The 25351-nt window shown below is 37.8% G+C and overlaps 2 protein-coding genes, 1 long non-coding RNA gene and 2 other non-coding genes across 5 annotated transcripts in view; 1 reads left to right on the top strand and 4 right to left on the bottom strand.

The window, feature by feature from the left end:
* The window catches only part of LOC127439893 (cytosolic arginine sensor for mTORC1 subunit 2-like), a 33221-nt gene extending 20507 nt beyond the window's left edge, over positions 1 to 12714 (bottom strand). The window contains exon 1 of the mRNA XM_051696183.1: positions 12276 to 12714. Within this exon, the coding sequence (XP_051552143.1) occupies positions 12276 to 12388 (113 nt within the window). The 5' untranslated portion in view covers positions 12389 to 12714. The remainder of the gene's footprint in view (positions 1 to 12275) is intronic.
* On the top strand, positions 270 to 25153 carry si:ch211-209a2.2 (L-asparaginase). The gene is made up of 8 exons (XM_051696200.1): positions 270 to 390; positions 8518 to 8586; positions 22476 to 22571; positions 22666 to 22829; positions 22909 to 22992; positions 23124 to 23223; positions 24270 to 24332; positions 24825 to 25153. The coding sequence occupies exons 1-8, from the start codon at positions 385 to 387 to the stop codon at positions 24939 to 24941; spliced, it is 699 nt and encodes a 232-aa protein (XP_051552160.1). The 5' UTR covers positions 270 to 384; the 3' UTR covers positions 24942 to 25153.
* On the bottom strand, positions 15244 to 21203 carry LOC127439917 (uncharacterized). The gene is made up of 8 exons (XR_007897021.1): positions 21102 to 21203; positions 20526 to 20584; positions 20243 to 20288; positions 19958 to 20066; positions 18249 to 18318; positions 15902 to 15947; positions 15623 to 15681; positions 15244 to 15372 (listed from the first exon to the last, which is right to left on the bottom strand). It is a non-coding gene; the product is annotated as an uncharacterized LOC127439917 (long non-coding RNA).
* LOC127440256 (small nucleolar RNA SNORA8) lies at positions 18053 to 18183 on the bottom strand. The gene has a single exon (XR_007897110.1). It is a non-coding gene; the product is annotated as a small nucleolar RNA SNORA8 (small nucleolar RNA).
* Positions 18395 to 18528, bottom strand: LOC127440257 (small nucleolar RNA SNORA18). The gene has a single exon (XR_007897111.1). It is a non-coding gene; the product is annotated as a small nucleolar RNA SNORA18 (small nucleolar RNA).
* Positions 25154 to 25351: the final 198 nt, after the last annotated feature.

The raw sequence follows: 25351 nt of genomic DNA, 5'->3' as shown, positions 1-25351 counted from the left end.
CATAAGAATCCAGTGGTTAAATCCATGTCTTCAGAAGTGATATGATAGGTGTGGGTGAGAAACAGATCAATATTTAAGTCCTTTTTTTAATCTAAATCTCCACTTTCACTTTTAAAAGTCACATGTGGCGCCTGTTTAGTTTCACTTTCACATCTGAAAGTGAAAGTTAGAGTGGACATTTAGAGTAAAAAAAAAACATTGATCTGTTTCTCATCCACACCTATTATATTGCTTCCGAAAACATGGCTTTAAACTGGAGTCATATGGATTACTTTTGTTTCCTTTATGTGATTTTTGGAGCTGCAAAGGTCTGATCACCATTCACTTCCATAGTATGGACCTACAGAGCTGAAATATTCTTCAGTCATACACATCTGGGATGGCATGAGGGTGAATAAATGAGAGAATTTTCATTTTTGGATGAACTATCCCTTTAAGGAAGATATCTAGTACCGTGGCAATTAATTTGTAAGGCAAATGTTTTTTTTTCAAAACCATATAAAGTTGTATGCCTTTTAATTCATAATCAAACCAGGAAGGCAGGTGGCTTTTGGATAAATTTTTATCCCCCTGTTGCAAAATAATAAAAGAATCCTTTCTAGACACATTTTCAGAGTGCAGATCTTCTTAGCTTTTCTAATTCATACTTTTACCACTGCTCTGTTAAATGTTGATTTTCAAACACCCAGACAGTATAATTTATGCTCATCAAAGATTACAAAACAGGAAAGGTGTTTTAGAATTAATTTGCTCTGCGACTGCCTGAACAAACATAACCCGACATAAATAGCTTCACAAACGCTGGGCAGCTGCTGCTGACTTGCTACTCATACACCCCAAACGGCTCCAAGATACCAGGTAAGAGGAGTCCTTATTTATGGGCCTGTCCACCCACATAATGTATCATTTTGCCTCTCCGGGGATAGCAGGCGACTTGTTGACTCTGGAAAGTAGCATCTTATCTGACACTACCAAAGTGGTGGTGGGGAAGGGGGGATATTTCCAAGGTTTTTGAAAAGCTGTTGGATATTTCTGGTGCTTTGTCACTGGACCATTTGAGCATAGCTGCACTGAAAAGTGTTTAGTGAGTATTAAAACAATTGGCGATATTAAATATGATTTGAATGGCTTAATCATTCAAAGCACTACATGAAATGTTCTACTAGGGAGATGTCAAAATTAGGGTTGTCAATTTAACACGTTAATTTAGTGCGATTAATTACAAAGAAAACAACAAAATCTTAAATAACACAATCATGCCTCCTGCAGAAGACAGTATGTACAGGTCAGAACACAAACAAAGATTTTTTTTTTTTCGGCCATACAATCCAAGTCAATGGTGTCCAACACTTTCAAACTTCAAGATATAAAAGCAGCATAAAGGTAATCCATAAGACTCTAGTGGTTTAATCCATGTCTTCTGAAGAAATATAAGTGTAATCAAGCTTCAAATCATGATCGCACCAAGAGACTGCAGATGTCAAGATTTATAGTGAAAAATTTTGGTCTGTTTCTCACTCAAAACTGATCGTACCGCTTCAGAAGACACGGATTAAACCACTCTCGAGTTTTATGGATTACATTTATGTCTTCTGTATAGAAGTGTTGGACTCCATTTATTTGAACTGTATAGAAAAAAAAAAAAAACTCATATCTCCAATCAAAATATGTTTGTGTTCTGCAGAAGAAAAAAAGTTACACGAGTTTGCGATGGCATATTTGGGTGAACTATTCCTTTAATCATCATAACATTTTATTAAATATTTTAATTGAAAAATGCACCTTATTTGCAACAGGATTTACAGTAACTAAACTTGAGTGAAGAGAGAGATACAGAGATTTATCTACATAAATGTGAAAAGGTATTAAGTCCTCAGATGAGCAATAAAGTAAAGCAATAATAACAGAGGAAAGACAGGTCTTAGGTCCCTTTAATCAAAGCAACAAAACATCTCCATTGTACATTTTCAACAGACAATGACTCATGGCTCAGTGCTAAAATCTGCTCAGAAATGTGCTCCACTCCTGAGGTCACAGAGTACAATTTTCAAACCCAAGACACATTCTTTCAATAATTATTGATTCTAGTGGTTTATCTAAAATCAATTTAGCTACTCATTCATATAAGGGTATCTCGTAAATAAATTTATAGTTAAAAATTAAAAACAATTATTAGATGGCTTTGCCTGGTTGTTTCCAGTTTATTTGGTAATGCTGTTGGGAATAATACAGAGGATATAAACAGCTTAGCTAAAATCTAAGCAAAACACACAGTTACGCAGTGAAATCCAGAGGGGTAGCACAACAAACTTTTCAGTATTACAGATTTTATTCTTATATAAGTCGTTTTCACACATACAGCCATTTCCAGAAATTATCCGCAATTTTCAGTTTAGAGGTCATGTGTGAACACGACCAGTTTGAAAATACTAGCAATATTAGCACTGGCTATTTCCCTAAATTAGAATTTGAAACATTACCTGAAAAGTTCTGATGATACAGTGCATCCGGAAAGTATTCACAACGCTTCACTTTTTCCACATTTTGTTATGTTACAGCCTTATTCCAAAATGGATTAAATTCATTATTTTCCTCAAAATTCTACAAACAATACCCCATAATGACAACGTGAAAGTAGCTTGTTTGAAATCTTTGCAAATTTATTAAAAAAAAAATAAAATAAATCACATGTACATAAGTATTCACAGCCTTTGCTCAATACTTTGTTGAAGCACCTTTGGCACCAATTACAGCCTCAAGTCTTTTTGAGTATGATGCTACAAGCTTGGCACACCTATTTTTGGGCAGTTTCTCTCATTCTTCTTTGCAGGACCTCTCAAGCTCCATCAGGTTGGATGGGGAGCATCGGTGCACAGCCATTTTCAGATCTCTGCAGAGATGTTCAATCGGGTTCAAGTCTGGGCTCTGGCTGGGCCACTCAAGGACATTCACAGAGTTGTCCCGGAGCCACTCCTTTGTTATCTTGGCTATGTGCTTAGGGTCATTGTCCTGTTGGAAGATGAACCTTCGCCCCAGTCTGAGGTCCAGAGCGCTCTGGAGCAGGTTTTCATCAAGGATGTCGCTGTACATTGCTGCATTCGTCTTTCCCTCAATCCTGACTAGTCTCCCAGTTATTGGTTATATGGTATTGGCCAGGTGATGAGCGGTGCCTGGTTTCCTCCAGACATGACGCTTGCCATTCAGGTCAAAGAGTTCGATCTTTGTTTCTGAGAGTCTTCAGGTGCCTTTTGGCAAACTCCAGGCGGGCTGTCATGTGCCTTTTACTGAGGAGTGGCTTCCGTCTGGCCATTCTACCACACAGGCCTGATTGGTGGAGTGCTGCAGAGATGGTTGTTCTTCAGGAAGTTTCTCCTCTCTCCACAGAGAAATGCTGGAGCTCTGTCAAAGTGCCCATCGGGTTCTTGGTCACCTCCCTGACTAAGGCCCTTCTCCCCTGATCGCTCAGTTTGGCCAGGCGGCCAGCTCTAGGAAGAGTCCTGGTGGTTCCAGACTTCTTCCATTTACGGATGATGGAGGCCACTGTGCTCATTGGGACCTTCAATGCTGCAGACATTTTTCTGTACCCTTCCCCAGATCTGTGCCTAGATACAATCCTGTCTCGGAGGTCTACAGACAATTCCTTGGACTTCATGGCTTGGTTTGTGCTCTGACATGCACTGTTAACTATGGGACCTTATATAGACAGGTGTGTGCCTTTCCAAATCATGTCCAATCAACTGAATTTACCACAGGTGGACTCCAATCAAGTTGAAGAGACATCTCAAGGATGATCAGTGGAAACAGGATGCACCTGAGCTCAATTTTGAGTGTCATGGCAAAGGCTGTGAATACTTAAAATCACACACATTTTTCGTTTTTTATTTTTATTAAATTTTCAAAGATTTCAAACAAACTTCTTTCACGTTGTCATTATGGTGTATTGTTTGTAGAATTTTGAGGAAAATAATGAATTTAATCCATTTTGGAATAAGGCTGTAACATAACAAAATGTGGAAAAAGTGAAGCGCTGTGAATACTTTCCGGATGCACTGTATGTGTGAACAGAGTCGTAAGATTAATGGTTTGAGTGTGTACAAGGTCAGGACGCGCTGACGTAAAAACAGAGTTGGTTCAGTTACTCTCTTACATACCTGCCAAGACTCCCAATTTTACAAGGTTTCACCCTTTTTTCCACCCCTCCTCCCGATTTACAATTTCTCCTGATAAACTCATGATTTTCCGCACACACGCTATGCTCATACGGGATTGTCCTGTATTCAAATTTGAAATAATGCGTCCCATATCGAATCAATATGGGACATGATTTGTTCCGTACGCTGGTCAGACAGCGTCACAGTCACGGTGAACTCGTTCCAGATTGTTAATTTAATCAGGGCTCGACATTAACGCTTGTCCATGACAAATGGATTTTTGAAGGGGCAAGTGAAAGAGAATTTTACTTGCCCGACCGGACAAGCAGACTGATTAAAACGTCAATAATGAAAACATAACTGGCAATATTTGTGATAGGCTAGGCCTGCATCACTTATTAGAAAGTTCATATTCTTATTCTGCTGTTGAAAGTAATTTTATAATTCGCTAGCGATCTAGTAACAGCTGTGCCCCGTTTGATTGACAGGCGCCGTATGTGTGTGTGCTGAACATGCGCTTGTGTTCCGAAAATGCTCACGCTAATGCGCACATGAACGGTCAAATACATTCCGCAAAAATGGCCGTCTTGGTGAGGTATTCATGTAAACACAGAGAGTGATGTCTAAAGTGAACATAAACAGTAGAGAAAAAAAAATGTCGGACTTGTAAGTATAAATGTAAGCTAATAGACCTGCTGCTGTCTAGTGTGTCATTAATTAAACAACCAGAACATGAAAACGAGAAAACACTCACTGCTCTTGACTGAGTAACTTTAGCAGCTTTAAAAAGTATTAATGTATTATAATCAAACAGTGAAACCAGCAATAGTTTTATGTTGCATTTCATTCTGAATGTTTCCTTGAATGCTTGATAGCGTACTACTGTTAAAAACTTTTAAAGCTGTTAAAAAAGCACAGATTTTTCTTAATTTTTAATCTATTTCTATTCATTGCTGTTTTTTATTGTTATTTTAGTACTGACTGTTTACTGGTCTTGAATAATTACCATTCTTCCATAATTAACATATTAGTTAGTGTTATTATTTGTTGTGGTTTTGAAGCTGGTATTGAGAATAATCAAATTTCTCTACCGACTACTGAAATGTTGGTATTGTGATAATGTATAGCCTTTATTGTACTTGGTAGATCTTGCTGCAATAACATGATGAAAAAGTAGATCTCATTCCATAGAAGTGTGAGCACCCCTGCTGTTAATGATCACGATGGAGACTTTCCTTTATTTGACTACCATACGTAACATAAAATAATTATCATACGACAATAGCCTCCTCCCCTACCCAGTGCAGTTCACATTTCTGGCGTAGAGAATTTAGTTGATAGCATAGGTACACTATTAGGTTGGGCATCGGTCATAATAAAAAAAAATATATACAACATAAACATGTTACTTGAACATGTAACTTCAATCTCCTTTTTTATCTCTGGACAAGTAACTTTTTTACTCGGACAAGTGAATGACCAATTTACTTGTCCAGAGGACAAGCACATGACAATGCTTAATGTCGAGCCCTGATTTAACATTCATACAAGTTGTAGATTTTTCATATGGTGGGTAAGGGACTGTCTGAAAAGTCCACACATTGTGCTAAAACTGTGGATTTTTTAATTGAAAAACAGAAGGTTCAATATAAATGTTCAATAAGATGCACAATTACACAGATCCAACAATGTATGAATAAAATCACTGAGTCACAAAGACAAGAAGTACAGGTGAAGGAAAGAAATAAAGTAAATTATAAAAAAAAACTAAAAAAAAAACATAAAAATACATAAACCAACACTGAGGTATACATAAGACAAAGAGGATAAATAACCAAAGAAATAAAAACAATTATTTTTTGTCATGGGTCAAGAAAGTTATCAGCATATAAGAAAGGATATAGGCTATACTTTTTTTTATTTTTTTTTTTTATTAATAATACCTCAAAAAGCATTACATGCTAAATCTGTGAAGGATGTGGAAAGGGACAATCGGAATACATGGTCAATTTCTTGGTATTATTAATCTTCAATGTAGTATTACTGACCAGTGTTGCCACTCCCTATGCGCATATCATGCAGTCTGCATAGTGCACCTACTCCATCTTATCCTAGGGGGGCACCAGAATACCAGAAACTCCACCGGCTCCTTGCACATACGAACACCCCCCCCCCCCCCCCCCCCCCAAAAAAAAAATTCACAATCCAATGTTGGCAGGTATGCTTGAGTCAAAAACAACTTGGACAGATAGTCAAATTATTCCAATTATTCTGAGATTATAAAAATACATTCAATATTTTAGAGCTGACTATAGAGGAAATCTCATAGAGTATGATGCTTCATGACTCAAATCTTAAGTCATATGGTGAGAAGCCTATGCAAATTGACCGTGCACGGCCACAACACTGGACCACGAAGAAATGGAGATGGTGAACAAGCACTTGAATTGGAGAAAACTTTTAACACCACTCACCTACAACTCACGTCACAATCTTTCCACCCAAGACCTAGGGGTGTAACGATCCATCGCTCTGGATCGATGCATCAATCAAATCACCAATGATACGATGTCATCGATTGAAAACAAACATTGATGCTTATATTTTTAAGACATCTTTATTTTGAAATTCGCATGTCAGCCACAACTGTACGCATTCAGTCAGGCGATGCAGCAACCTTATGATATTCATCTTGCTTTATAAGCACTAAATATGCTTCTCATGTAACACGGATGTGTGCGGAGCGCTTGAAGCCTCAGGTTGCACTCTGCTCTACCCGTGCGCATGAGTCAAATGGGCTTCCCTTGAAATGAAAGCACATCAATTCAACACCCTTACTAACATTTATCACTGTAAACTGTACCAGAATTTTTCAATACAACTGTGGAAGTTGTAGACAAGAAAAAACACAGCTATCACTTACTCTCCTGTCATGCGTATGTACTATAGGTTATTTTGGATTGAAAGACTTGCTTGACTGTTGTAGAGATGACAAGTTGTCACTGTAGTGTTTACCTCATTCCACAACGCAATGAGTGTTGATCACATGTATGTGACTATTTTTTACATTATTTTTCTATATTATATTTTTGGGTGGAAACCGGATATGCACTTTGAGAGCTCAAAATATTAAAATTATATTTTGGTTGCATTTGTGAGATAATAAAATTAAGTGATTGTGTAAAATAGGCACATAATATCGAAATATCGATCACAGGCCCCTGAATCGAATCGAAATCGTATCGCGGCAGACTTTGAGTTATCGGCAAACATCGGATCGCTGGCTAACAGAAACGATACAAGATTGTTTCCTGATCAAACTTCCGATTTACACCCCTACCAAGCTTGGCCCATTTCTTTTCAAACTTGGAACAAAAAATGCAGCAGCAGCAGCGCTTCCATACATCTATGTTTGTTTACATCTGTTATGCGTCTCCTAGAACGGAGGTTTGTGACCAGATAGACTTGACAGTCGGAGTGATCCTCAGTTATTCAAAACATTAAAACACTTTAAGTTCTTGCATGAACAAGCATGCCACTGTGAACGAGCTTCTCATGCACTCATGAACCCACAATGGACGATGAGATTTTCCACTTAAATACAACTTAAATTTTGTGTTGTTTCTCACTAAAACCTATGCTAGTCATTCAGAAGGCTTTAGAATATGACGCACACATCACATGGACTACTTCAATGATACTTTTGGGTCTTTTTTTAAGTTTTAAAGTGAGGCACCATCCACTGCCATAGGCCACTAAAAGTCTAAAATAACTACTGCACAATGAAAATCATACTTCCTTTAAAGAAAGGACAAAACATATTTTTCTTTATTTTTTAAAGTTTTATCCTCCCATATGGATACGCTGTATATGGTCGACATTTCAGACTTTTTCCAGACCTCCCCTTTGTGTTGTTCACATTCTATATCACTCTGAGACTCTTCACAAAGAGCTACTAAATAAGTTGGTTCAAGCTGTGCCTATAGGAGAAAAAACAAAGCGTGTCCCCTGCCCTCTTCCATTTAAAAAGTGTTTGGCAAGTCTGAATCAATTTAAGGATATGAGATCTAGAAAGACGCCATATCACAAACGTGGGCCTATAGTTGGATTTCTACATCAATTTGCATTTGGACCCGCAAAAAGTTCTTAAAACAGGGGTCTTGTCCATACTGAACACCCTCAAGACACAATGTTCATAGCGAGATGCAAACCACAAGTAATACTTCACCGTAAAAAGAGCCTGAATTTGAAAACAGAAATCTTTTAAAAAGCTTTTGTTGTGTAATAGGAGTAGTACATTTTAATGAGACATTGAACTTTTTTCCTGCAATGTTACTTTGCGAATTTCTGTACTTTTCCCTTTCAGTTGGAGGTGATGTCATCATTGCAGCTCCAGGCCTTGAGTCATGACAAAACATCTTTGATCTCAACCAAGGTGAAATGTCCAAAGCAAAGTTTGCTATGAAAAAAATAGATTATAATTTGCAGTATGTACTCCATCTTTTGATTGCGGTTGTGAAGCACCTTTTAAAAACAAGTGGGCAGAGCATGACAACCATTAAACAAAAATCATATTGTTTTGCTGATGAAATGTGGCCCTATCCCACCCAATAAAGCTCTGATCCTCTATGGTCCTAGAAAATGAGATTTCCAATGCAAATAACCATTAAAATAAAAGGGGAACTAAGGGAACTGAAGCACTGATCTACACTGTTGTATCTTTGAAGTAAACTCAAATGTAAATCTCAATATTTAAAAGTAACCTCAAAACAACCCATGCTACCTTATTTAAAGGGATACCTTACCCTTGTGTAGTTCCAAACCTGTATGACTTTTCTTCTTCTTCAGTGGAACACAAAAAGTAAATGTTAGGCAGAGTGTTAAGAGACTGACAACCTCAGTCACACATTCACTGCATCTTTATTTCCTTACAATGTACATGAATGGTGTGTGTGTCTAACACTATGCCATATCTAAAGAGTCATATTGGTTTGGAAAAACATAAGGGTGAGTGAGTAAATGTCAGAATTTTCACCGGAGGCCTTTATGTATGTTCACAGTCTAACAAACCTAAATGACTGAGCAGGATGTTTCTCGCTCTGATGTTCAGACTCAATGGAGCAGGACCGGAGACGTCCTCAAACACTGCTTACGCAAACACAGCTAGAGGGCATTTGAGACTCTGAATAGATGGTCTTTCACAAAAGACCCACATCTGAGGATGCATCAGCATGAGATACAAAAGAACGGCATAAAGTTATGAGCACTAATGAATGTGTTTTGCTTAATACAAGAGGTGGCAAAAACACAGTGCTGCTCAAAAACAGCGAACCAAAGCACCAATGGATGCAAATCATTTTCAGGCCACAATTTGTTTTCCTCCTCTTGCAGTTGTTTACAGGTTTTCCAGCTCCCAGTATAATGACTTACATGTAGTTCAACTAGTCCTCTGTTAAACTGATCAGGGTCAGTTTTGATTAAAGGAATAATCTGGTTTCAATACAAGTCAAGCTCAATTAACAGCATTTGTGGCATAATGTTGACTACCACAAAAAATAAATCTGACATCCCTCGGTTATTAAAAAAAAAAGCAGCAGCAAAAAACAATTACAGTGAGGCATTTAAGTCCAAAGTATACTTTTTTTTTTTTGGATTTTCTCCCCAATTTGGAATGCCCAATTCCTTGTGGTGGCATTCAATACGGGTGGCGCAGGACGAATCCCAGTTGCCTCCACGTCTGAGACAGTCAATCCGCGCATCTTATCATGTGACTTGTTGAGCGTGTTACCGTGGACACATAGCGCGTGTGGAAGCTTCACGCTATTCTCCGTGGCATCCATGCACAATGCGCCCCACCAAGAGCAAACCACATTGTAGCAACCACGAGGAGGTTACCCCATATGACTCTACCCTCCATAGCAACCAGGCCAATTTGGTTGCTTAGGAGACCTGGCTGGAGTCAATCAGCACACTCTGGGATTCAAACTCGTGACTCCAAGTGTGGTAGTCAGTGTCAATACTCGCTGAGCTACCCAGGCCCCAGTATACTTTGGTTTTGAAGCGAACAATTAAGGCTAATTTATACTTTAATTATAAATTACAAATAACAGGCTTTGCTTAGTTCGCCTACAAATGACGACGAAATGCAGTGATGTTTTTTGTTCTGGCAAGGTGTTCGTTTGGCAAGATTTCTCCTGTTCATGCACATCTCTGAAATTCTTGACCCAAGTGAACTCGGCTTGTCGAAGAGCATTGATGATTGGTTAAAACTATTCGTGGGTGTGGTATGGACATAACGCTTTTTATTTACAATCACGTGTGCCAGTTGAGGAATTGTTACCTAGATAAATGTCATTAAAATGGATAACTTTGAAGCCTGTCTCTCTGCGATTGTGTTGAAGTATCCTTTTTCACATGACTTGCAACAAAAACTCCACAAAGACAGCATGGCCACGACAAATGAGTGGAGAGTGATTTGAGTTTTTAAAAGTCAAAGGGGCTGTGACAAGTTTAATAAAGCAAAGAAGCAGCAGAGCGCTAAAAGCGGCAGTCCACAAGAGAGAAAAACCTGCATTATTTGCTTTACTTGTGGCTGGAACAGTACGTTAAACACCGTGACATCACCCTAAACAAACTAATTTTAAAACGATATCACACACAGTATAAATGGAGGCTTCGTTCGCCTAGGGTGCTTTAGTTCATCTAGGAGAAAAAAGATCGAGTTCTTCCAAAGTATAAACCAGGCTTTAGCATCTGCGTACAGTTGAACGTTATCCTTTCAAAGTACACTTCATTTGATTGTGCGCGCATACACATGTGGTTGATGCATGCGCACCACGACTGCTACGAGGTACTGGACTACTTCCCCTCAGGAGTTTAGATACAAAGATGTCATTATATTCCTTCAGAATCAGAGTTATACAAATGCAGGTATCTCCTGACCTCCTCACACACCTTTGTCTTCTGTTTTTTAGCCGCGATTACATCTTCAAGCGCTTCTTCGTGACAGCAACGGCTCCACTGTGAGTGTTGCCACCTTGTGGACCCACTAATTATTGCAAATAATTCCTCAGTGTTCAGAGTACACGTGGTTTGAAAAATCGGTCCGCACGCGTTTAGTGCTTGAGGAATCCGCGGATGACAAAATGTGTGATGCGAGCGTTCGCATCCTACCGAAATATACTTTGGGCTTATGGAAGTGAATAGGGCCAGTCGATACACACTAAAATATACATTGTTTCAAAAGTATAGCTACAAGATGCAAAGATTATATGTGTTAACACGATTTTAATGTGATAAAATCCCTAAGTAAACTTATCTGTGTAAAGTTACTTCCGATATTACAACTTCGTTGTCATGAAAACGGAACCCTTTAATGTAGTATTGGATAAAACTTCACACAGAAGATGTTAGTAAGATTTTATCACACTAAAATAATGTCAACACGTATAATCGTTATGTCTTGTAGATATACTTTCGAAACCATGTGTATTTAAGCGTTTATCCTTTGGCCCCATTCACTTCCATTGTGAGTGCTTTCCTGTAACCGCGATTTTTTATTTTTAAATTACGAGTGGAAATTATTTTTGTGGTACATCAGCAAATGCTAAACTTGTACTGAACTCGAAACATTCCTGTAAAGCACTGACATAAGCAATCTCACAAAAGCTTTGCATGAAGTCATCATGCTGCTATCAGGATGGCCTTTATCTTGGTCTGTATCAAAGCCGTGATGATGAATACATCATCGTGTTATTCAGCATCACTGACAGCGATTCACGAGCCGGTTCAAGTTGAATTTAAAGCAACATCCCCCTCCATGTATTTATTTATACCGCTGCACAAGAAGAAAAACAACCCGAGCACGTACACACACCCCTCTATCATCTTATGAACTTCAACAACAACAACACCACCACCACAGACAACAATTACTGCTCAGCAAAACACACATCAGTGATCACTCGCTGGATGATGTCATGCACCTCTCCTTTACATGGGGCAAATAGAAATGTGGATTACAAATGACTGGAACTGCTTGGTGCGAAGTGGGAAGCTAATGTTAGATTACTCAAACAGATAGCGAATGCAGTTGTTTTTTTACTTAACACACAAGCTTCTTACCTTGTTTTAGAGGGCAGAAAAGCTAGTTTGATTAATCCGTGAGTGCAGACCTGGATACCCTCTTTCGCTACACTTGCTACTTTCAAACTGTGCTCTAAAATGTGCAGCTCCATCTTTTGCGTCTTCTCATTTGGGATACATCTAAACGAAATATACCTGTCTATTCCGTGTGATAAAAAGAGAATAAATAAATAAATAAACAAATAAATACATAACCAGAGCTTACATGGACAGGGTTTTAAAACCTTCTAACGGAGCGGAAAGGAGGGAGAGAAAAGGAAAAGTTGTCTGCTGAGGAAAAGAGAGACAGAGAGTGAAGCGGGTGAAATTAAAGAAAGCACAACGAGATAAACAGGGAGAAAAAAAAAAGGACTGTCGGCCCCCGTGTTTCCACTCCGACAAGGACTGGGATGAGCCTGCAGCTGGTAGCAGTGAAACAAACAATTTGCCAGTTGCCACTCAAAAAAAGGGGGCAGGACAAATGATGCCTGCCGTTGCACGCTGGGAAATGTAGTTCTGCGCTGTGGTTTTTCATAAACTTGTGCAGAAACCAGAGCTGACGCATCAATACACATTTCCCGATTCGAAACCTAATATTGTTTCATAAAATTCCAGGTATTTTGTAGTTTTTGATAGAAACCAGTCCTAAATCAGGATGTCTCATTTCCAGTGAAATTCAGTTAACCATAAGTGACACAACTTGCCCCATATTAGGGGTAAAATGTGTTAAGTCAAAGGTAAACCTTAACCATTGGGGAACAGGCAAGCATTTTTTTTTTTACTTGACAAAATCGTCAATATAATTGATTCAATTAGTTGTTTATGCAAAAACAGTTAACACTTTATAAGGTTGCATTTGTTGATACTGGTAAATGCATTAGGTATTATGAACTAACAATGAACATTTTTTACAGTATTTATTAACCTGTTAATGTTAGTTAACAAAAATACAATTGATCATTGTTAATTCAGAGTGCATTAACTAATGCTAACATACACATCTCTTGATGTTAGTACATGTTGAAATAAACATGAACCAAGATTAATAAATGCTGTCAAAGCATCTTTCATTTTTAGTTCATGTTAACAAATGAACCTTATTTTAAAATGTTACCCAAAAACAATTTGATGACACACTACTCCATTCCCAACATCTGCTGCACATTATTCACATCTTTTTAAATATATTACTTTTCCAGCCAGGAAAAGATGTAATTTTCATACTATTTTAATATAGTGAAAAATATTTCATTTGATTCATGAACAATCTCTAACAAAATCATTTACATGGTTACATGCATTTGCGATTCAACATGACTGATCTATATTTTTAGACTTTGATATAAAACTAATTATCCCTGTCAAATAGAAAATTAACTTTGACATATAAAAGACATAACAGCATAACAATTTTAAGTTTACCCCACCTCCACTTCCTTTATTACAATCTAAGTGTGACCATTTCTTGAACCTTAAATTCTTACTAATCAACAACTGTCAAAAGTGCGATAGGAGCTATTCACAATCATGAATGCTCAAACTACTTGTCTTAAACCAACAACAGGACAGACAAGAGCATGCATTTTTCTTCCTTTTAAAGAATACCACTGAGGTGTTTGATAAAACCTGAATGCAGACATAAATGAGACAGACAGACACACAATAAAACATTGTTTTCCCACACATAGACACATGGCAATGTAATCCTACACTAATAAAAATTTATCTGAAACAATTATATGTAATAGACAATGAGATCATGACACCCATTGATTTGTCAAGTCCTTGCCTGGAATGCATCAGATAAAACAATGATAAAAATACTTAAAGGAAAACAAAAAGTCAAAAACGTAATATACACGTGCTGACTATTGGTAACCAGGGCTAAAGAGTGTCATAAAACAACAAGCATTCATTGTGTGCAGCTGTGATAAGATTCCTGGGACACCCTCTGATCTCTCACAGGGACAGGCGTTGTTCAGTTCAAAGGACAGCTCTCCTCTTTAAACGCTACTCTTCTCAACATTTCCACTCAAGATATATTGACTTAGTAGGCAAATGGATATTTATTTATCTTTAAATCATTAGTGGTGTGTATTTACTATTTACAAAAATATCAGGCCAGTTTAGGAATAAAGGCTATGGTACGTAACTATGTGGCGGTCTTTCTAGGAGCAAAACGGTTTCTTGTCCCAAAAAAACGTAAATACATAAAGACAATGCACAACAGCACCTCCCAAGTTATCATGAATTGAAGACAATCATTGGTTTTACAGACAAACTATTGTTTGGCAAGTTTGTTAGCAATGTTGCAATCATTTCAAAGCTAATGCGGCCTGAACAGTTTATCTGCACCATTAAACTACTCAATGTATTGTCAAACCACAGCAAAATACATTTTAAACTATTGTTTAAAAGCTTTTATGCACCCTTATTTCAGATTACATCTACAACTCAGTCCAATCAGGAGTCAGCCATGCCTTTATCAGTCAAGACAGTCAAAAGTACACAACTTTTGGTTGGCTTGCATACTGACTTTAAATGGTGACAAAGTTTACGGTGGTCCAGAAATACAGGATAAATTAATCCAAAATAGACTTAAACTTTATTTAATTAACATTAAAGCTAGGCAATGATATAACACTTAAGATTTCCCCAAAGAGAGCATAGCAAAGAGCAACCAAGGACTCCGAAATAAAGGCTTTAGTTATGCACTTGAAAGCAGCAAAAATCCTTTAATCTGAACCCCATATACCACATGAAGCCCTAAGAACCTACCGGCATGACTGGCAACAAGGCTTTGAGATATCAAATCTTAGTGCTATTCTCTCTAAAGGGTGCTTCAGTTTTCATATTACTAGATATCTTTACCCATAATTAATCCATTTAAAAGGCTGAATACTGTATAATTTGCAGAGAACTAAATGCATTACTATTGTCAAGCAGTTGGGATTTGACCACAAACACACATTTTTAAATGAGTTTATTGTAAACTTACAAATTGGTTTCACACATTCAAGTGACACTCCAAAGCTCAGCCAAGTTAACATTTCCTGTGCAGTACAGATTTAATCAGTATAGCCTTGCCAGCACCCAACTGTAGAATGAAGACAAAAGGACAATTACATAAACATTCTTTGTTGTAATACTACATACCATAGATATGGTTTGCACAAAAATAGTAAACATTAGGTGTTGGCCCACTGACGGCAGACATTTCATGTTCAAAAAACCTGCAAATAATCTAGTAGGGCATTGATATGGGATTAATGCGTTAAGGATCGCCAGTGAAGAGAAGTGGCTGATCCCCTTTGAAAGTGATACAATGCAAGTGGAGCTGCTCTCACCTTCCAAGTAAACCTCGGCTGGGAAATTCTTCACTCCACTCTTCACTTTAACCCTTAGCCTGTTACATAAGATCACAAGACAATTAAAGTACATACACACAGAAGAAAAGAAACGCTGCACAAAATGTACGAGAAATGTTCCCGAGGATGGGTTTACATTTTCGGTCATGTCCACAGCAAGTCAGGAACCAAATGTCCTAAAAGCCTTGGTATATGCCCAAATGTCTCATTTATCAAATATTTATCTGACAACATTAAGTAAAAGGACAGCTGCCTCACCCTTCACTGAAGAATGATGGCCTGCCAATAACTAGTCAAGTGGGACCTGTGGACACAATATTAACAAGTCAGGATTATCAAGATGTGCTGAGCTATTGAAACAATGTCACAAGGCTTCTAAAAGAGACAGATCAAAGTGTGCTGTTATGCTCCCCATAGAGCGTGGGGGTAATGGGGCATGTTTGGGTATGTGGGATAATTGACAGCAAGCCACTGACAAACACATACCAGCCCTGCAACAGACTAAAAGTGTGCATGAAAGACACAGTTTACACCTAGTTAATTTTTAAAGGGTGAAGTTCTTTTGAACTTGACATGGCATCTCAAACATAAAAATAAAAACAACACTCCTGCACGAAATGCTGAATAGCTAGGAATGGCTTAAGACGTTAGTCTAGCACAGTGCTTCCCAAACTGCAGGGTGCCATAACTGGCTATGGGTGCCACAAAATCTCTGCTCAGTTCAACTTTTTAATAGCTACCTATGCTAAAATAAAAATAATGAATATTAAGATCAGACCCAATTCTGTACCCACGCGGCATTTCATTTCAGCTGGCTACGTTCACATGCGCATGTCTGCCCATGCACTCGTGTACTGTGATGAATGCAGCTGCGTGTGGGAACAGCCAAATGCTCTTTTTAGTCAAAATGCCCATCTTGATGCGATAATGTAAACACAGCTGTTAATGTACAAGCAGACGGGACAAAAAAGCCAAAACGTATTTCAAAATATTGGATCTGTTTTATATGCAAATGCAGCTGCTCTCCGTTATAGGCATTCAGACATTCTGACTGCATAGTAGTATTACGTATATCTAATAGTCACACAGTAAAGACTGCGCCTAATTTTAGTATAAGATTACTATTTAATGTTTATATATTTATACAGTACATAAATTATTAAATGTTTAATTGAAAATTTAAAGCACTGTTTACTCACTTCCCTTTAATTACTTGGTCTCGAATAATTACTTTAAAAGCTTGAAGCAACGTTTACAAAAGAAACGGATGATGTTTAAATTTAATGCGGTTTTTTTTTTAAAGCATATTTGCTTATTTATTCACCAGTGCAACACCAAGTTAACAAGTTTTCCCCTCTCATATTGCCTTTTACTTCACTTTAGAAAATCAGAATGGAAACGGGCTCAATCCTTTTCATGCACTTTAGTTTAACTGTTTTTGCAATAACAGTGCTGTCTGGCTTATAATAATTGCAGTTCCGCCCTCTTGTGGATTTAGGACTTAGATATATTTTTTTATTTACAACTTACACGTCCTACTTGGTTTATTGCATTTTACAAATAGACGGAAGCAAATAACAGTATCAGAACCTTTATTAAAATTACATGTTACTTTGTTTAGTAGACTAATGCTCAGTAAATCACTGAAAACTTTTTTTTTTTGTCTTCAAAAATCATGAAAGAATTGTGATCTTTATTCCAAGCAACAAAACCTTGATAGCAGCAAATACATATCCAAGCACAAGTAGTATACAGATCTTCCTCAGTATGTCGGATACTAACACACAGGGACTTCAGTAGTACTTCACTAAAACAATGGAGAATTCTGCTCAAAATGTGGGAGAAACAGTGTGCCGTTTTTGTTCGTGCTTTCCTTATCTTTTTTGCAGTTTTTTTTTTTTCTGTCATCATGAAAACAGAGATACTCCACTTAAAATTCGGACACAAGTGGTCACAGGAGACACATTTTAGTGACCATGTATAAACAGTGATGGGTCTCATCTGACCACATGTAATAGGATCACCCAGGATGCATCTTAGTACCAGGTGTAAACGGGGTCACTGTGTGCATCCAAAACAGAACAGCATCCAGTGTAATTGCAAATTTAAAGTTTGTAGTTTAACGGCATATCAGCTTCTATGGCTAAAAAAATAAATAAATATACTTCAAAGACAATAGATTCTAGCATGAGGCACATAATGGTGGATCTACACCTGCTATTAAAAACTTATTGCAAATGGAAAGGCTGGATGAAATATTGCAGGTTTGAAACCAACTCAATGTGCCAGTGAGGCGTACAGAACGCATGTTTGAAATAGAGCACTTGCTTACCACTTACTGAATTATGCATAGTATACATGCTATACAGCCAACAATTTAACATTCCACTATAAAAACAAAACAGGAGATATTGTCTCGACCACTACTAGGACCAAACAACAGACGCAAGGTCCAATAACAGTAGGTGTCGAAGTATTCTAGCACTGTCATTTGAACATTCCAGTCAGACATACAACTGGATGCAGATACCCACAGTGCAGGCTAAATGTGACAATGGGATTTCCAGTAAACAAACTGATATTAAAAGAATGTAGTTTCACAAACCAAAAATGAACTTCCGAGCTTCACCAGAAAGTGATGGCACTCCACCTAGTGGTCATCTTGCAGATCACACCTACACAAGAGGTAATTTACACAAGTAAGATACCTCACCCTGCCTAACAATTGCAATATTGAAATTTTTTTGCTAACAATGTCCTGCAGCATGTTCCCACAAAGCTAATAACAGTAGCAACATGGGTAAAGCGATACTACAGAGTTAGTCTTTGAGGCATTTCCAACGACTAATCTCTACTGAAAGGAGACAGTCGGGATAGACCTCATTTTAATCAATATCAGTTTGTTTTTGAAGGCCAAAAATTGACCCTTTTCACACTTTTGGGTTTTGGAAGGCAAAGTAAACTAGTGGTCGACCATTGTTTTTTTTTTTTTATATTTAAATGGCTGATGCCAAATAAAATTGCTTAAAATAAATAAAACGTATTTAGCACTATATTTACTAAATTTCATAATTTTAACTTTGTAAAAAAAAAAAATCTTAAATTAAGATTGTTTTAAATAAATGGTAGATAGCGGTTTCTTCAGACTTCCGTTTAGTCATCCAATTTTAGTAACTTATTTTCACAAAGAAATTGTTAATATATTAGGATGGAAATAACAGTGCTTAAAGTAGTCAAGCAACCATTCATGGCATGTGCACATTAGCAATCGCATTTTCACAAGAGACCCAATCAAACCAATTGCACATACAGTGCACAGTGAATATGACATTTATTCAGCGCATGTGAAGCGCATTTACTTGGAAAGTTGCTCTCGTGCCCTTTAGCGAATCCAGCCAGTAGCAAACGGTTTACACGGCCCAGATCGCCTGCTTGGATTGTCACGGACTGACGGTCATGTTAATTTTGTAAATCAGAAGAACTGAGTTTTGATCCAGACTGACAGAACACGTGCTTCAGAGGAAGATATTATACGAGTGCTGGACAGGAAAAAAAAAAAAAAAAAAAACCCCAGCTGGATTATGGTAAAATCTGTGAATTACAATGGTTAAAATGAGATATCCGCATATTTGCGGATGGTACATGATATTAGCTTAATTGATATTTGCCTTTTTATCATTTGGTAGACAAGACAGTTAAAAGTTACAGGGAACTGTTGAGGAGAGAGAAACAGACAAGCACTTTAACACTGAGCTCCAGAGCATCTGTCGCAGCTCTGATTTGCAGACCGTTTAAATGAGACTATTTCAAAACCGGACTACTATTGTAGTAACACCATGGCACAAAAGAACAAAAACTGTGATTGGTCATCCAAATGTCTCTGTAGTGGGCTGATGCCGATAATAAAAATTTGAATATCGGCCGATTTATTGGCCTTGGAGTGTTATCCCATTTGCTCCAACATGAAGAGAAAACGGCACCATGACGTCTACACAACTTTCCAAATGAAGAAAGTTGAAAGCGATGGATTATGACCATCAGAAGAGAGAAGTTGGCAACTTTACGGTCACTCAGCAGCTGTATTAAACTCGTCGCATCTGTGGTAACTCGTTTCGACTAATTGCAGGGTAATATAAAACAAAGTATAATGTTATAAATATACACTAAATTACATTTTAGGCAAAAATAATACGTTTACTAGATTCACGCTGCTAAAATAGGCAGAAACACGTCAGACAGTGAAATGAGTCTATTGTAGATAGGTATTACAACCAATGTAACGGCGGAAAGATGTAAACATGCAGTGACATTTACCATTATGATAACCTTCCTGAGCAGCAAGAAAGGACCAGTTTGCACCTCCAGTTTAACTTGATAAAAATGGGCATGTATATCCTGCTCGGGTATCTGTAAGTGAATGGAACTGTGAGAGAAAAAAAAAGCAGTTTCGATCGAGCAACCTCAAAAATAGTTAGTGTCATTACTGTTCAGAGAGGCAGATTCTCTTTCATGGTCTTAAGAGCAGTTGAACATTAATGCCAATCATCATTACAAACAAAACTCTTAAGCTTTCTCCTCACTGTGGAAATTAATCTTTACCCATTGCTTTGTCCATCACAAGGTGTCCATCAACTTCATCCAAACCCTGCAAATACACAACAGGCATTTTAAATTACATGTATACTACAGAAACAAGCAACAATGCCTTTGGCAAAGACATGTCTCCTCTCATAAGTAGCACTGCCATTGTGTGGGCACAGCAGAAAGTTGCAAGAGAAAAGAATGGTCATTTTTGCACTGCACTAGTTCCTAAGCCCACTATATCTAGACTGACTAGCACAGTGCAAGTGTTTCCAGAGCAACACAATAAAAAGCCATTTACCATATGTAGAAGGCCCGTCACAAAAGGCTTCCAACAACATTGGGAGACCTCCGAATTCCCTAGTGAGAGACGGGATTAAAAGGGATCAAAACATTTAAAATATAAAGTAAAATTATCCCATATAATAATGTATGGAATAGTTTAGAAATGCTGGGGATATTTCAGGCCTCACTGACAAAACTGCAACTGTGTCTACAGGGATGAGAGCTAACCTGGCGTTTTTATAGGCAGGCAGAGAAAATAATTTGCTATATATGGGAAATTCCGTTTGTGATAACCTATATGGCAATCTCCCTACCGATTTCCACCCAACAACGGCGGGATCTGATACGATCACCGCAAGGGTTAATCCGAGCGATACAAAAACTAACGTGAATAAATATACACAAGGAAATTCATTTACTGCAAGGTGCCTCTGTACACATTATTTGTAGCAGGATTCAACCACGTGGTGTTGCCTACTTTTCGCTGTAACATTAGAAGTCTTCGCGTTAAATCGTTTATATTATTCATACGTACAAACACAACTTGGACAGCAAAAACGTAAGATAAATGTTAAGAATCACGACAAATTACCTAGTTATTACACCAGACATCCACTCGTGAGCGCACCGATGTTAAGAAAGACTGAAAGAAGAGCATCGGGTTTTATACGGCAGTATCTGACTTTACGACATTTTACGTCTCTGAACCCTCGCAAAAAACGGTCGTGTCTAGACGGTAACCTTCCTTTGTCTAAAGTCCCGCGAGGCCGCACGATTGGTAAACACTGGCGCTTATTGTGTTTATTCTGAGTCCTAGAGCAGTGCTTCTCAAACTTTTACTAGGCCAAGTACCACCTTCGATCAAATCAGAACATTCAAGCACCACATAGTCACTCACCAACAATGTTCACTCAAATATTTACAATTGACAAGAGTTGTTACCTTCTAGATACAGCCCCCAAAATTTATTTTATTTATTTATTTTTTATCATCCATTATCCACCGTAAATCCACCAAATTCTCAATTCATTCAATCATTAAATAATAATAATAATAATAATAATAATAATAATAATAATAATAATAATAATAATAATAAAAAACAACTTTAATGGCGTGGATGTGGAACTCTCTTTTCTGTGTAATATCTCTCTTGCATACCTAAATCACACACTTTATCAGCAACCAATGTGCCCTGTACCAAGGGTTCTGTGCAAATGTAACTTTTTTTTTTTTTTGCAAATTACTATTTTGATTTTGTAAAGCCACCTTGAAAGGCACTATGTGAATAAACTAAATTTTTTTATTATTATTATTATTATTATCATCATTATGTTACAATAATAACATTAAAATTATTTAATTATGTCATGTAATTATTTAAAAAATGTTTGTCCTTATATTTTTTTCAAAATGTAATACCGGTGTATTCATCTTTTTAAATATCTCACTCAGATCTCATCTAGCGCTTGCAGATGTCACGTGACCGAACGCGACTGCACGAATGACATTTTCGCGCCTTTTTAGGTTTTTTTCCCCTTCACGCGAGTGTGAGAGTAACGGCCTTTAAACGGCTCAGCTTGATTGGCATTTTATTCTTACAACATATTAAAGTTCTGGTATTTATTATGGGGATTTCTCTGTCTAGAAGAAGGATTCCTGAAGAAGTTTACAGATTTTGGTCTGCTGTAGCATCTTCTCTTCGCCTTGGCTGGCTTGGGACAGATAACGTTAGAACGGTTAGGGTTACTAACTTTCTAGCTAGAGAGCAAGCCAACTGTAACCATATAATAGACATGCACTGTATAATAATCGGGGTCTGTCAGCTTTCTACTAGAACCACACCCAAGTACTACATTGTTTACATGAGGATTTTGTACAATCAGTTTCTTAAAACAAATTTGTTATGCATTTTCAAATTGCTTTCATTTAAAATTATGTTTATAATTTGCCTTCATATTATTAGGAGATGAAAGCTTGTCAGCTTGCTCTTTTCCCTCACCTGTTGAACACCTCAGCTGTACAAGAAGATATTATTGGCCTGGAGGAACATCTGCGAGAGGTACTGAAACTACATACAGTATGTGAGAAGGCCATCAGTGATCTGAGTTAAAACTCAAAGACTGGTCTGGAACGTGAAATAAATGTATCTGTAGGGTGCTGATGTCTCAGGTGGAGATGGACGAGGTCGGACTGCTCTACATGTTGCAGCAGGACAGGGCAACTTAGAAACTGTTCGCTTCTTGCTGCATGAGGGAGCAGATGTAAATGCCACTGACTGTGATGGAGAAACTGCACTTCAGGATGCCATACGCTGCAAGTACTCAATCATTCGTACTTTTTTTGATGCCACATTTACTTTGGGAATGCATTTACTGATTCACCTGGTAAATCCATAGGAGTTTAGAGGTGGTGAAGATGTTAATTTCTGCAGGGGCATGTTTGGAAAGATCCTCTGAGGAACTTGGGGCTGAGATGTGCTGGTGAGTGGGATTTTTATTTACATAAATGCTGCACACAAGTTCATTTAGCAAAAGATCATTTCTTGATAGGTGATAAACATGCTTATGCATAACACTCTTCCGAGTATCTTCATGAATTTATTTCTTTTCAGTCTTGCATTCCTTGGAGACACCGAACATATGGAGGCATGGAAGAAGGCTGGAGTCAGTTTGAATTTTTCTGATGCTCAGCGTAGAACTCCATTGCATGTGGTAAGGCTTTCTCACAAGCGTAAAGCACATCTTCCCCCTTTCGAAGACTGTCTAAAGGCCAAAGTGTACTTCAGGTGTGCATGTTGCGGAATGCTCCGGCCACAGTATGTGTGACGCAAATTGCGTCATCAGCACAGATTTTCTTGACACACGCACGTGGTCCTCATCTATGCGTGTCGTCTGCACATGCGCTGGCCATTGACTGTACTAAAAGAGTGGCTGTGTCTCGTTTGGAAGGCTGTGTGCTAAGTAGGACGCGTCCTATGAAGGCTGCAGTATACCGAGTGTCCTCTAAACAAGTCTCGTTTAAACGAAACGGCCTTCATAGGACGAATGGAAACAGAATGTAACATGGTTGCTATGACAGCACGCCACTCTTTAACAAGCAGGAGCGCTTTGAGTGAGAAGGGAACAAAGTCCCTTTAGAAGGGAATGCATGAGGTAAAATTTAGGAGAGTTACAATGATGTAGACAGAAAAGAAAATAGATTTTACAGGTGTAATTTTAGTCTAATACTTTATTTTAATTATATATTAATATAATTATACATATTATATACTCTGCACTCATCTACTGAGGTACTTAAACTTGGGAATTAACATTACTCGCGTTTGAACATCAAATTTACAGGCAAAAAATTAATATTTTTAGACATTTCCGTTGAAGCAAAGAATTGTGGGTTGTGAGTGCCCTCAAAGGATACACCTCATGCATCCTCCGAATTCCCGTGAAAGAAGGTCGCATTCGAAGGCTGCATTCGAAGTGTCCTACTTACTTTTATGAAAAGAGACAGCCTCTGAGGTATGCGGCCAACAAATGCGACCTCCGGAGGACGCAGCCTTCCAAACGAGACACAGCCAGTGTCACAAACCAGTTGTGGTGCGCATGAGTCGAGCGCGTTCCTATTCGTTCGCGGTCAGAAAAGTATACTCATAAAGGCAACGCGGTCGACCAGGCACAAGGCGATCCGGAACACGCAAAAATGAAGTATACATGGGCCTTAAGCCTTAAAGCGTTTAATCTCCTTTCGCTTGCTTTCTTCACAGGCGGTGTGCACCAATCAGCTGGAAATGGTACAATTCTGTATCCGTAATGGATCGGATCTTGAGGTATGGAGACAAATGAGTTAGAAACAGTGGTTTACACACAATACGAGTTAAAAGTTTAGACACACCTACTCATTCTTTATTGTGTATTGATAACAACTCTGCCCATTCTTGGCATTTTCTCAACAAACTCGCCATACTTTGGGCTCTCTCAGTAGTCTTGAGGGAGTTCCCAGATATACTGTGCACCTGTTGGCTGCTTTTTCCAGTCCAACTCATTCATTTAATAATTTAAGTTTTAGTTTTGTAAAAAAAAAAAAAAAAAAAAAAAAAAGTCATGCATAGGCACAATTAATTTTTCTACAAAACTAATGTCAAGCTTTTAAAAATAAGCCTATAGTCTAGACCAAAAGGCCTTCATTCAGTCAGGTGCGTCCAAACGTTTCACTGGTGCTGTCTGTGAATAAAAGAGTAACCATCTCAGCATTTTGAGGATTAAAACGATAGATACAATAGATAATAGATACAATAATTCAATCTCCTCTAAAATAACAGCAAAGAGACAGGTTCAACAACAGGCCTGTGGATGATGCTCAGCGACTAGGCTTTCAACACTTGGTGGAGCTCTTGTGCTATGAGGCCCAACAGCTCAACCAGGCCACAGATGGCTGAGAAAGCCCAGATCAGTGAGGGACAACAGGCATTTATACTCATGAAAGGGCTCGAAGTTTAAAGTTCTTTGTCACTGGCTTTTTCAGATTTTAAAATATTATATGCCAAATGAGTTAATTAAAAATAAATTAACTTAATATAAATGTTCCATAAACTTTGACCTTAGACATCTGTTGTGCAATTAAAATAGGTTATTGCACATATTACAATAATAATAATAAAAAAAATACACATCAAATTTGCCCAACATTATGCAGTTTTTAAAAGTTGTATAGTTTTGAGATTTATAAAATATAGTTCAGAATTGTACTATTTTGTTTCACTGATAATTTTTCAACCGTAATGATATACTGTGAATATAATACTGTACATAATAAATTCCTCAAAAAAAAAAGAGGTAAACTCATTTT

Source organism: Myxocyprinus asiaticus, chromosome 4, assembly GCF_019703515.2.
Source record: "Myxocyprinus asiaticus isolate MX2 ecotype Aquarium Trade chromosome 4, UBuf_Myxa_2, whole genome shotgun sequence".
Lineage (NCBI taxonomy): Eukaryota > Metazoa > Chordata > Actinopteri > Cypriniformes > Catostomidae > Myxocyprinus > Myxocyprinus asiaticus.
The sequence above is the reverse complement of the archived record's forward strand: the minus strand, read 5'-3'. Positions and strand labels throughout refer to the sequence as shown.

What these genes read in the sequence shown, in the direction of transcription:
- si:ch211-209a2.2 (XM_051696200.1), top strand. An exon ending in CTTGGGGCTGAGATGTGCTG is followed by an intron (nt 22,993 to 23,123) that starts GTGAGTGGGATT and finishes ATTTCTTTTCAG; the next exon opens with TCTTGCATTCCTTGGAGACA. An exon ending in GTAATGGATCGGATCTTGAG is followed by an intron (nt 24,333 to 24,824) that starts GTATGGAGACAA and finishes CTAAAATAACAG; the next exon opens with CAAAGAGACAGGTTCAACAA.